At 26.2% G+C, this 14,571-nt stretch overlaps 1 protein-coding gene across 2 annotated transcripts in view; it reads right to left on the reverse strand.

Moving 5' to 3' along the window:
• The window catches only part of LOC107437401 (tyrosine-protein kinase Btk29A), a 91,210-nt gene extending 77,667 nt beyond the window's left edge, over positions 1-13,543 (reverse strand). Inside the window, exon 1 of one of the 2 annotated variants that reach the window (XM_016049392.3) lies at positions 12,990-13,543. In XM_016049392.3, coding sequence (XP_015904878.1) covers positions 12,990-13,076 — 87 coding nt within the window. In that variant the 5' untranslated portion in view covers positions 13,077-13,543. Of the gene's footprint in view, positions 1-9,377; positions 9,475-12,989 lie in introns of those variants that run through there. The other variant, XM_016049395.3, reaches the window with a different exon arrangement.
• Positions 13,544-14,571: the final 1,028 nt, after the last annotated feature.

The raw sequence follows: 14,571 nt of genomic DNA on the forward strand, positions 1-14,571 counted from the left end.
CTTATGAATTAATGTCATCCTTATAAATAAATAAGTTTTTTTTCAAAAGCATTAGATGCGTTATTAAGGTTACTTCCTTTTTCAGAAAAAAATATATTTCGAATAAAAAGAAGTAATTTGAAATCAATTCTTCATTAAATCATAGTAAATCCTTATGATTAAATTATGAACCTGCTCTATGCTTCTTTTCAGATTTAAAGGATTAAAATGTTTTTGGGATTAAAAGTAATTTGGAATCAATGCTTATTAATCAGTGTAAATTCGTAGTAATTTGATTTGTGTATTTCTTATGAATTACTGTAAGGAAAAAAAAATTTCAAAAATATTAGAAGTCTTCTTAAGGTCCTGTGTCCATTATTAGAAAAATATATATATATCGAGTAAAAATGTCATTTAAAGTTAGTCCTTTAAATACCCATGGTTCATATAAATTTTTATAAATCAGTGTGAGAAAATTTTTTTTTTTAAAAAAAAACATCAGTTGCTTTTTTAATGTTCTATGCTTTTCTTTAAAAAAAATCCTTTATGAAGACACAAATCTATCGTTCATAAGACTATCAGTCATTTTTGGATGACGTGATTTGTAAAAATGTCATTTGAATTTAATCCTTTATAAATCAGTGTAAATACTCATAATTCAACTCAATCCGTATGAATCAGATAAGAAAAAAAAATTTCAAAAATATCAGATGTCTTCTTAAAGTTCTCTGCTCCGTTAAAAAATGGACCTAAAAGTAGTCATTTGAAGCCAATCCTTTATGAAGACACAAACCTATCATTCATAAAACTTTCAACGTCATCATTACTTAAACAGTCATTTTTTGGCGACTTGATTTGCGTCAAGATTGTTAAGTGATTTTTAGAAAATATTAAAAATAATAATTTTAAATCAATGTTTATGAATCAGTTAAAATCCGTAGTAATTTGTTTTAGGGTAAAATACTGATGAATTAATGTAAGAAAAAAAACTTTTTTTTCTAAAATATTCAATAACTTTTTAAGGTTCTCTGCCCATTATTACAAAAAAAAATATTTCGTGTAAAAATGTCATTTGAATTTAATCCTTTAAAAATCAGTGTAAATACTCATAATTCAACTCAATCCTTATAAATCAGATAAGAAAAAAAAAATTTCAAAAATTTCAGATGTCTTTTTAAAATTCGCTGCTCCTTAAAAAAATGGACTTAAAAGTAGTCATTTCAAGCCAATCCTTTATGAAGACACAAATCTATCATTCATTAAACTATCAAAGTCATCATTACTTAAGCAGTTAATTAAAAATTATAATTTGAAATCAATGTTTATGAATCAGTTAAAATTCGTAGTAATTTGATTTAGTGTAAAATCCTTATGAATTAATGTGAGAAAAAAATTTAAATATTCTATGCCTTTTTAAGGTTCTCTGCCCATTATTAGAAAAATAAAATATTGCGTGTTAAAATGTCATTTGAAATTAATCCATTATATATCAATGCAAATACTTGTGATTCAACTCAATCCTTATAAATCGGAGTAAGAAAAAAAAACATCAGATGTCTTTTTAAAGTTCTCTGCTCCGTTAGAAAATGGACCTAAAAGTAGTCATTTAAAGCCAATCCTTTATAAAAACGCAAATCTATTACTCATCAAATTATCAAGGTCATCTTTACTTCAACAGATGATTCAAGTCATTTTTGGACGACGTGATTTGCGTCAAGATTGTTAAATGGTTTTTACTCTGAAATTATTTCCATGAATAAAGCATGTTTAGAAAGTAAAATTCATTAATAATCTTTTTGGAAAAATAATTTATGAACTTAAGTAGATAACAGGATCTACAGGTTAGAGTCTACGGACTAATAATTATCTGCTTCGGAAAACAATTAATTTTCTGATGAGGATTTCCCTTTTAACAAGACATACATAACATAAAAAATGTATTACTGAAAGTATAAAAATGAAATAAGTAATTAAAATATCGCTGAGCAATTATGCACCTGCCTTTCTCCACCTTACTTCCGAAAAAAATAAAAAATAAAAGGAATCCAAATGAAAATAAGATGTTTATGCTGTGCTATGCTGTGTGTGGTAGTGTTAAATGTCATAAGCTTGCTATACAAAATCCTCTTCAATTTATTCTCCTGTTTTATAATATTTAAATATGAGAAATTATTTACTAAAATATAATTAATTTATATAAATTTCGATTAATACCTTTTGGAAAATGCTTGGAAAATCACGAATAATGTAAAAAGAAATTTAAAAAAAAATTAATATTTTTGAAATATCGCTGTGTTATTATCCTTTAAATTTGTTGGTTCCCTAATGTTTAAATTGTGTGGCTTTTTAAGAGAGTGGATATATTTAAATAATTTTTTAAAAGAATTTTAAACATCTATATTTTAAAATTTTCTACAAGATTGTTGTTCAATAATATCAAAAACAGTTCTTTTTAAACTACCGTAAACCGGAGCGAGTCTACCCATCCAGGGGCGAGTCTACCCATTTCAGTTTCATTTAATTTTCACTATTTTAAATTGCAAATAAAAAAAATTTTAGCGACGGAGGACTTAGTTCAGACTCTAAGGAAGATGGCGCTGTAGTAGTTTGATCCGTTTTTATTTATTTGGTGTCTTTTTAACCGACCTGCTCAAACGTCTTTTGAGAGATTTGTATTGAAAATCAGCAAACTTTTAGTTGGTGCTCCGTAAGTATATTATTATTATTACTATTTTCACTTTGGTTAAGTGATAAACTTATCTAAGACTAAGATTACATTAATTTTATATGAAAAAAAACAAAAAGAATGTAAGTTTTGCTGTTGTAAACAAAAAGCCAGAATTCGCGGGGCGAGTCTACCCATTCGTATTTAGTTTTAATAAAGCATAATAATATAATTTAGAACTTTGTTTATATTAAAATTAAGTCATTTTAAATGAATTTGAGTATATTACTTTAATTCTGCATTGATAAATTTATCATTAATAAGAAAATTTATAGGTTAAATATAAATGTAAATATAAAATATGTTTATTTTACCTATTTTTTCAATTTTTATATTACAAAATTAACTTTTTTTATTTAATGCAAGTTAAATAAATTATTATTTATAAATTATTATTACCTCCCAAAAGAATGGGAAAAGGATTTTTCATGATTCCCAATGTTTGAATTTCGATTTTGTTAATAATCTTTAATTATTATTATTTATTAATTATTTAATTGTAAATTTATATTAATTTTAATTTATTTTTATCAACAATAATCAGAAAAAAATGTTATTTTATAATGTTAATGATTATAAAAACAAAACTGTGATCAAAATGTGATAATCGATCAAATACTCAATTTGTGTTATTTTATGAATAAAAAAATGGAATATATAATAAAGTTATGAATTTTACTTCATAAATATCCTATATAGTAACTAAAATAACAATTTAATAGTAAAATTTGATTATTTACAATGTTAACATTCATTTTAGTAGAATGGGTAGACTCGCCCCATACGAGAGATTTGTCAGCAGTTCTATAAAAATATACAGTAACAGCGTAACTGTTAATATTTTCTAAAATCGATTTCACAGCTTTAAAGAGGGATAAATAGCGATTCCGAAACACCTATTAAAAGCCTTTTTTCTTTAATATTTACAAAAGTTTGACCACTTGAAAGTTGACAAACTGAAAAAATGGGTAGACTCGCCCCGGTTTACGGTATCGTCCTTAATAATGTGAATATCAATGAGCAAAAATTTAATCGATATTTTTATTAAAGCGTCACTATTTGAGGTTGCTCAATCCTAACGACAACAGCAGGCTTTAAAAAGTTGTGGTTTTTCAATAATGCATATTGTCAAATAATAAATAAATAAATATTTTAAAACCGAATTTTTTTTTCAATTTTAATGTAGTGTTACTTTTTAAGGTTGTTTTCAAATATCAACAACCGTCTTTAATGCCACGCTGAAGGAAAAAAGTATACACTGAAGTAGCAGAATAAGGTAAAAATTTATCGCGTTTCTGGCTCTATGGAAACACCAAAAAGTTTGGTAATTTTTACCGAAACACTTTAGTAAAATTAACAATAAAATATGGTTTTTTAGCATGTGATAAAATTTGTTAAATGCTTTAAATTTAGTAATTTTATTATGATACTTTAGGGCATGGTACAAAAACCATTTATTTGGTTAAATTTATACTTTTCAATTTTGTATTTCTTACTAAATGTGTGGTAATGAGGATAATAATTTGAAAAAGCTAGAATTTCCAAAAAATCGTTACCATATGGACGGAAAACTACTATATGGATAGTTTAAAAACCATATATTTTGATTTTATTACTAGAATTATACTTTTTATTTATTTATTTTTTTTCCAAAAAGGTCATTAATATTTAGAACTGTAATTTTACAAGAATTTTTTTCTCCGCGCACGGTCGCTTAAGGCTCAAATATGCATCATAGTTTCAGCAAAAAAAAAAATTACTAAAACGTTTCTAAAACTTATTACGCAGTTACTAAGAAACTATAATATTGAAATATAGGTAATTAGATATTATTCCAAGTAAAAAGTTAGCGAAAAAATATTTACCCTTCTCTCCATGAAACTAAACAATACATAAACAGCTCACAACTTTTTTATTGTTCATTCATCTGCTTTCGATATTCGGTTTGTTTTTGAATTTTACTTCTAAAATCTAAATCACATATAAGTAGCATAATCGCAAGGTACTTTGAAATAATTTCACTATTATAGGGAAGCAACTGACAACTTTTCGTCGAATGTCATTATTTCTGTTTTTATTTGTCGAGATTTTTCTAGACTCGTTTATTTTCTTATTCAAATTGTATAACTGTTTGACACTTTAATAATAAAATTGGCAGTCTTGCATCCTTTTGCTTATAATTTCCATTTTTGAAATATTTTTATCTTCATATACATTTTTATAATTTGATAGTTTTTCGTGATGTATGTATTTCTTTAAGCCTAATTTTAAAAGCATTTTATAGCCAAAAATACTTAAATATAATAATTTAGCACTAACAAATTTACATACTGCAAAATTTCTGTTGTTTCAGAAAATACATAACCTACTGGTAGCAAAGTTCATGTATTATTTTTATAAATTACACTGAGAAAAAATTATGATCAAAACTACCAGAATATGTTAAATTTTAACTTAGCTCTTTGGGATCACAGAAAAGCTCCGTAATTTACCGAATTACTTTGATAATATTAACTATAAAGTATGGTTTTATAATACGTGATAATATTTGATAAATAAAGTAAAATTTGGTATTTATCATAGTACCTTAAAACATAGGTTCTCAAACTTTTTAAGCTCCCCGCCCATTTTGAAAGATAAAAAATTTCAACACCGGTCACCCATATAAAAGTTTCTAACCAGAAGTTTAAACAATTAAATTTAAAAAAAAAAACGCTTTTTCAAAAATTCTTTAACATATTTTTTTAACATTTTGCTATTTCACTTTTATTCTTTTCGTTATTTCATTGAAAATTTTTATTGACCAATTAATTTATATTTCAACATTTCATTAGCCTATTCTTAATTTTTAATACAAATGTTATATGTATAATTATAATTGTTTTATATAAATGTTTTATATTGATAAATGTAAAAAGAGTTAAATTATTTCCTCACACAGTATGAAAGAACTATTTTAAATGCTCATATCTTTTGCAATATTTAAAGAACACTTTTTTCAAATTTTAAAAATATAATTTTATTATTAATTAAAATTTGCTCCAAAAAATTTGTTTAATTTTATTGAACGTTTTTACAGTTATAGTAAAAAAAGTAACAAAATTTTTTTAACAAAAATATCTGTTTATTTCCACAAATATAATTTAGCTAGGCTTATAAAATTTTATGTAATAATTGCACATAATAATTTATGTAATAGATACAAGTTTATTGATATGTTTCCTGACATAGGGTGTTCAAAAACGCTTTTTTCGGTATAATTTATTACCGTTCTCTCAAACATTCGAAAACTTCACATTTTATTGATAATTATGATAAATCACTTCAGCTAAACAGGTCTAAAGTTATAAAATAATCCTCTTAAGTATTTTTTGAGAAATTAAAAAAAAAAAAAAGCTGAAAACTGAAAGTAGCTTTTTCAGTTATTATAGGGTAATGTATCTTCACGTCATCAGCAGCCACTATGGTAAAACATACAATCCTAATTTCAGTTTTGAACTTTGAGCATTGAACTTTTCTTCTAACACTGTTTTTTTTAAAACTTTTTTTTTAAATTCTAAAGCTTTATCAATTATTCTGCTAAACCAATTGTTTCTGAACAACGGCTTACTTTTGTCTCCAATTTCCTTTCTTTGAAAATTCCTCTAATTATATGAATCTATCTTTTTCCTATAATATAGCTACCTTCAGTGCATAAAGAGAGATTTTCAATTTAAGTGTTTATTTTCAATTTAGATTTAATTCATTACTATTGTTTGTTAATCAATACAAAAACCTTACAAAAAGTCCTTTTTACTGAGGGTTTCGATGTAAATGCATAATTATAACATTTGCGATTTTCATTGATTAGACATTATCAGTGAATAATGTTCAGTAAATCATCCATTAATTTGTAATTGGAATATAATATCTGCTAAGAAATAAGGCGATGGTAAAAGAATTTTTACTAATTTAACAATTTAAATTTCCTAGATAAACATAAGCTTTTTTAATATGTTTATTTAAAAATTGACTGAAGCAGAAATATTTCTAACCCTTTTCATATTCCAGCGATTCTGCTTAGCACAAAACGCGAAACGAAGGTTATGATGTATTTCCTGGGATGCGTAAAATGCATCCCCAAGGATGAATAAAGTGTGTCCTCTAGGACGCGTAAAAAAATCATGATGCTTCTCTTAGGACGCTTTTTAGGCATCCTCCGGGACACATAAAATTTTATTAAGTCCCCTGGGACGTTTTAAAAAATGGTACAGCATCCTTTGAGACACGCAATTTTATTATATTCAACTTTAATTTTGCATCAATTTTAATTTATATTCTATCATCTAATTTCAATTCTACATCACCAAACCAAAAAAATAAATAAAGATAACAAATCTATAAAAAATAAAAAGGAAAAACAGGAATAAAAATTATTTTTCAATAACTGCAGGAAAAACTGAATTCTGAGTATCAAATGACATGGGCGCTTCTTCTTAATATAGGTGTTTGATCAGTCTAAAGCTTTAATTGTTCAAAATTAGTCTTTTCTTGATTTGAAATTAATTGTCTTAGCTTTCAATAAATAAAATAATTATAAATGCGCATATTTATAATTGATGAAGAAGTAGAGAATTTATCGTCTGCTAAATATCGCGGCTAATTTTTTATCTTTTGCTATAATCTTTTTCTTTAATCTTATATTTGTTGAGTTTAAAAAAAATCTCTGAGATTTGTTTGCCTCACCTTTCTCTACGTTCTTTAACTTTTAAAATATCGCTTGGAGTGCTAATTTATTTCGCTTAGAACTTCAAAATTTTTGAAGATTTAGAGCATTGGTTCCCAACCTTTAACTCAACAACCGCTTTACAAGTCAAAATTTTTTCAACGTTCCCATCTCATACAAACGTTTCAAAACAAAAATTTATTAAACAAATTAGAAAACAAATTTAAAATTCCTTCACATTTTTGTAATGTGTCAATTATAATCATATCGTTATGTCATTGAAAATTCCTAATAACCAATGAATTTTTATTTCAACTTTTATTTAGTGTTCTTTTAAAGTAGCCTTCACGTAAAATTTTCAAGTGCATGTAAATAAATTCGATATATAACCTATCTATTTTAACAATGAACTAATTATCAATCAATTTAAATATTAAACTTCATATTTGTATGGGTCTATGAAAAATAATGAATATATAAAATTGTGATCCTTCAATGCTTCCGGTAAGTGTACAAATCCAAACGTTATTAACGATTTATTCAGACAGTTATAATTTATAAGCTAACTGTAGCAAATTCGAAGTTTTCAGAAAAAGAAAAGAAAAAAAGAGAACTAAAAAAGTTTAAATACTTTAAATCTCCTTCAAAGAAACGATTTTTTTCGAGAAAAAAAATTCTCTTAATTAATCTATCTTAAAAATGCTCTTAAAGTATTACAGTTGCTGAGGTAAATTTGTGTCCAATGCTTTTATGATGGTCAAATAGAAGGGAATTTAATTCATAAAAAATATTACAGGATCCTTCAACATGAAGTAAATACTACATAAATCTTAAATGAAGAACGGCAAAATGTTAAGTAACGAATAACAGAATTTGAAATCTAATTGCTCCTGCAATATTTTACAGACCAAATTTGTCTTAACTGGAAGAGGTTAAAATGTCGGGCCATTTGAATTAATGAAAGAGATATATGGAAGTAAGAAGAAAAAAATATCTGTGGATTTAGAAACTTTTAGATGTTTCAAATTAATATTGAGACATCCATCGATGTCTAATTTGTATGTAGCGTCTATTGAAACAACGCAAATTGAAACTACGTTGAAAATTATTCAGTTTCTGATTTTTGTCTATTGATAAATTTTATCACCGTGGCTTTTTCAGAGAAATGCACTGAAATTTGGTCTATCCATAAAACATGGAGATGCAAGCAGTGGACTTTGGCAATTAAAACTATTAATCAGACATAATTTCTGTATAATGTCTGTCTCAAAATTGTTTCTAATGATATAGATAACGATATAAAGAGGAACAACACTCATTTTTACATTATAATTAGAACAGGGTACTATTCTTAACAAAGGCAAATACCTATTTCCTTTCGGTTTTTGAAGTGGAGTTTAAAATAACTTTTGAACTGGTTTATTTTAGAAATCCAAGCTCGATAGTTATTGCCTTTCCACAAATTAACTTGAGGAATTAACAATCATTTTCAAATTTGAACTAATTTGCAGTCATATAGATGTAAGAAAACAGTTATTCATCATTAAAATTTCTTTAATTTACAAAATAAATTTTTGAATATGAATGAAAAAAAATTATATCTACTTTTTGTGGATTATATATTTCAGTACAAATATAATTCTGATAATCTAACAGATTTTTTTAATAACGATTAGACCGTTTTTTTTTGTTTTTTTTTAATAATTTAAAAATACTAAAATAAAATATAGTTTTGCTTAAAATCAAAGAGTTGGAATTAAATATATAAAAGGGACACAGGTTACCCATCTGTGTCAAAGCTTTAGTGGATAGGATATCTTACATTTGTGTTATAGTATAACATGCTTAAAATAAGCATTTCACTTATTTTAAATGTTATTTTAACATTTTTAAACAATCGCAATTAATTGTCTGATCAATTTGTATTTATTTAATATATTTTTAATAACTAGATAAAATTTTACTTACGTATGTGCGAGGCATATCTATTTAAATATTTGAAGGAAATATTTCTAACCAATATCCGTAAAAGCCTAATAAGTAACCTTAACCTTCAATTGAAATCTACGCAAAAGGAAATTTAGTTTCCTCTGTCTCGATGAAAAAAGGATGTTACGTATTGGGTGGAAGAATTCATAAAATAAATTCTAAAAATATGCTTTTCCAGAACATTGATTTTAAAAAAAAATATTCTAGTTGAAAAGAAAGTAAATTTTTTTCCTCGGTAATACACCTTCAAATCTGTTATATTAGTTAATAATTAAAATTATATTCTTTAACATTAAAAATTAATCGTAATGTTGTAAAAACTAACACAATAGTATACTTAAGAGTAACACGCATACCTTTATGAATAGGAATTCATGGATTTATATACCATAAATTATGTTAATAATAATATATGATGAAATATCATCATATGAATCTCCTTCTGAGATCAGAGCTTTAAATAAATTCAAAAAAGGCGATTTCTGTCTCAGAAATATCTAGCTTAGAAGAAAGTAAACTCATACTCATAAATGCAATAAAATACTTTAAAGAAAACCAATTAGCTGAACGTAATTTAACTTTTTTGGGGTATTTTTATTAATTACGAAAGAATTATAAATTTATTTNCTCATAAGGCATACATCCCACAAGTTTATTTCAAAATTGGCGAGTCACACTTCCCTAGTTTCCCTTGTTAGAAGAAAGTAAACTCATACTCATAAATGCAATAAAATACTTTAAAGAAAACCAATTAGCTGAACGTAATTTAACTTTTTTGGGGTATTTTTATTAATTACAAAAGAATTATAAATTTATTTTATATATTTATAATTTTTTATGCAATTATTAAAAATAAATAGCATTTTTTGCACATTGTTGGATATTTTTTTTTGTATTTTTTAAATGTAGAACCATGAAACAAAATCCACTTGAACAAAACACTGAGAAAAAAAAGTATGATCAAAACAACCAGAATATGGGAAAATTTACTGTGCTTCAGGCTTTATGGGGACACCAAAATTCTCGGTCATTTTTAACGAAGCGCTTTGGTATTTATTTTGATAAAATTAACAATAAAATATGGTTTTTTTAATATGTGACAAAATTTGCTAATTTTATCATGATAGCATGGTATAAAAACCATTTATTTGTTTAAATTTACGTTTCAGCTTCGTATTTTTTGCTAAATGTGTAGTAATAAGGTCTATAATTTTGAAAATACTATTTGGTAAAGCGTTAATATATGAACGGAAAAATTACCAAATAAACGGTAAATATTGTATATTTTGACTTTTTTTAACCAGAATTCTGTTCTTTTTTTAAACCAGAAATGTCATCACTATACAGTGCAGTAATTTTACCAGTTTTTTGTTCTCCTTGTGGTTAATTTGATGTTAAATGGCTCTTAAGAAGTTAAATTTTCGGGAAAATGCAGATATAGTATTTTCAACATCAACATATATCTAGTGCTAATATTCCTATGTAAATCTGAAACGCATTTTGCCAAAAGTCAAAAAAATAATCACAATTGGGATAACAAATTGATATTGAAATGTGAAAAATAGTTATCAAAACTTGACGTATTATTAACGAGGATGACGAGATTAAAAAAATTAAAACAGCAGAAGTAACTGAAAAGAGGTGAAAGGTGATTATTAAAACCATTTTTAAATTTCATAGTACAATCAATCTGGTCTTTAAGGTTTCTAAACCAGTCTTCTAAAGTAAGTAAGTGATTCGTCAGATTTTTATTAACGTTTAAGGCATTTAATTTGCTGACGTTTTTTGATAAAAACTCCACAAATTGATATTTTCTTAATATTTTATATCCGTCGTTGAACAGTTGACCAAATTTTGGGTTTACGATTACCAATGTTAAACTCCGAAGACTTGTAATTTTGAACCAATCCAGAAGACAAGGACACTTCTGAATCAGTACCCCCAGAGGTATTTTGCTATGGGAACACGGAGGACGTTGCGACTCAACAGATTTAACGTACATCAGTCACCATTTACTACACGGGGTGTCTTCGGCTGGCAGGGATCGAACCCACGAACTCTTGGACATGGGCCCAGTGCCCTACCAACCAGGCTACCCCGGCATTTGTATTTTGACACATAAAATTACATTCTTTTAAATGATATAAAAATTTGTAACCTTACAATTTAATTTTTTTGGAAATATTATTAAAAAAAATACTAAAAATAATTATTAAAAATTGATTTTTTGCATTGAATTACTTTTAGAAAAACGAATATATAATTGTTTGCAAAAAACTTCGATTCCCTCAAAAACTTCTCCAAATATGGTAAAATACACATAAAGTAAAATTAAGATTAAGGGGTCTAAGCTGTGGACCACTCTCCTAACTAAACTATTTGGGACATATTTAAGTTATGTATTATGAAATGTATGCAAAATGATATATTAATATATTAACTATTGAAATTTATCAAATAAAGAAAAACGCGTATGTTCACCTTATTTCTTTACTATTAAAACAATTATTTAGTTATTGCCTCATAATTATATTCTTCTTTCCGTTGAAGCTATGATGTTGTAGTGCTATGCCTTTTAGTTTTCATTAACATTTTTTTAAAAATATTATAAACTTTCAATTATACTCAGATCTATAATTTAAATAAACTAAAAAATTCCGAATTAAATTACAGTATGAAGTACCGGCACTTTCGGTGCATCATTCGTAAAATAAATTTTACCATAAAATACATATTTACCGTCAAATATCATGCTGTAATTTTTACAGTAATATTTATTTAATTAGATTGATTCAGTGATTCTATGGTAATTATTACTGTAAAAATTATGGTATATCAGATTTTTTTTATTCCGTAACATATTCCGGTAAAAATGAATTTTATGGTATAAAGTACTGGCACCTTGAGTACCTGAACTTTTTCAAAATAATGTTTCTACAAAAAATGTTTAAGAAAACCAAAAATCATAGCAATTGCAGCACCATACCGTAAACATAAAGAAGAATGTAATTATTTATAAAACAATTCTAAATTGTTTTGAAAAACAAAAATAAGATAAACATGCACGTTTTTCTTTATTTGAGCAATATGAATACTGAATATAATAATATATCATTTTAAATACAGATCATAACTACATAAATTAAACATTATAGTGTTTAAGTTATATAATATGATATATTCCATTTTTAAGGTTTATACGAACATTATAAATTACACTCTCCAAAAATCGCTCAAACTTTAATCTTAAAATCTGTACCATGCGGCGTAATACAGTGAAAATTTGTTGTAGCTCTAATAAGATATTAAAATGAACCATGTTTCAGTTAAAGTTGAGCCATAGTATTATGTAATAATGTTTATGCAGTTAAATAATATATTCAACGTTCAACTTAGCACTATATTAAGATTGCAAGAAATTAATAAGATATTCCTTACTTCGAACAAGAAATTTAGTCAAGTGAAGTTATCCAGAAATTCAAATCAAAGGTTTTAATCCTATATTAAATTTTATAACTTTTACATACAAAACAACATATAATGCTATATAAAACTCAATTGAAAAAAATTTTTTATAGATACTGTGCTCACCATAGTACATGATTCCTTTCTGATTTTCTTGCTTGACCAAAATCGCATAACTGCTGGTACATACTTGCACATGAAATCTAAAATCATAGTAATAAAACTACCAGATTCTAAAGTCTTGTATTATGTCATTTAAAAATCATTAACCTTGAAATATCTTTCCATCTTGATATGCCTAGTCTAGAGATCAGAACTTTCTCAGTTTCATATCAGAACACGATATACTCAAATCTTGCTTTTAAGATTATATTTCCTGTATTCATGTTCACATTTTGGGCACCTAAAGAAATTTCAGAAGTTTCTTAACCACCCATCATGGTTGTGATAAAGAATACCTAGGCGTATGTTAAAAGCATTTTGGAATGAACCGAAACTTGTTGAACGGCTTTCTTAAGTCGAGTTCAAGGGTGGTGGTTTGAGAATGGGTGTATTGACATAAAGGTTTTTTTGTGTTTTGCTCATCTTCTTTTTCTTAGGCAATGTGAGCAAGTTTGCTGAGATAAACGAGACTGGCGACTGACTCTGATTTTCTAGAAGAATTGAACTCGAGGAATTTCGGTTAGGTAATAGGTGGGGGGTGCCTTTGAGGACAATGTTGTGGGTGTTTTCATTTTCTATTTAAACAAAGAGTCTTATAAATTTAAACTATTGCTACCTCATTCTATGCATACCCGTTTTTTGATCAAAAAGTGTCTCTTGATATCTTTGCGATTAAGTGCAAAATATTGTCATAACTGTGGCATTATCGGAATTTAAAATTGTCAACTAAATATAAGAAAAAGATAAATGAGATAATCTCCATGAACATTTCGATTAGGTAATAGGTGAGGTGGGGGGGGGTACCTTGTTGTGGGTATTGTTATCTTCTTTTTAAACAAAGATTCTTATAAATTTACACTATTCCTACCTCAGTCTATCCATACCCGTGTTTGTCCAAAAAGGTGTCTCTTGACATTAAGTGCAAAAAAGTTTAAGTCGTTAGTCGTTGCTGCGTCGGTATTGTCGTTTAAATGCAAAAAATTGTCATAACTGTCACATTGTCGGGATTTCAAATTATCTGTTAAATATAAGACAATGCTAAGAGAAAGTGGGCACAATTCAACAAAATAATTTTTAAAAAAAATACTAAATATTAACTTTTGTTATACTAATAATATGAATAATTATGAAAGATATGAATATAATTATGAATATAATAATTATGAAACATATGAATATAATAATTATGAAACATATGAATATAATCATGAATATAATAATTATGAATAATTTTGACTGCATTGTTTTTATTATTTTGTCGTTTTTATGCTTGAATTTTGAGCAACAGTTGTGCTAAACCAAGAAAGCTTTTCCGAGCAATCTATCCTTCAGAGGCAGTAAAGATTCGGTTGGCAGTAAGGAAAGATTGTTCTAAACCCTTTAACGCAGGAAAATATTTTTCATCTTTTTTTCATTATTTTATATTAATTTAGGCCAAAATAATAAAAATAATATATTTAGTATTTTAATAATTTATGGTTGTGAAATACAACAAAAAACACCGGTGTCTGCTTTAAAGGTAAAATCTTCCAAACACAGCTCACTT

The sequence above is a fragment of the Parasteatoda tepidariorum genome, chromosome X2, assembly GCF_043381705.1.
Source record: "Parasteatoda tepidariorum isolate YZ-2023 chromosome X2, CAS_Ptep_4.0, whole genome shotgun sequence".
NCBI classification, from domain to species: Eukaryota; Metazoa; Arthropoda; class Arachnida; order Araneae; family Theridiidae; genus Parasteatoda; species Parasteatoda tepidariorum.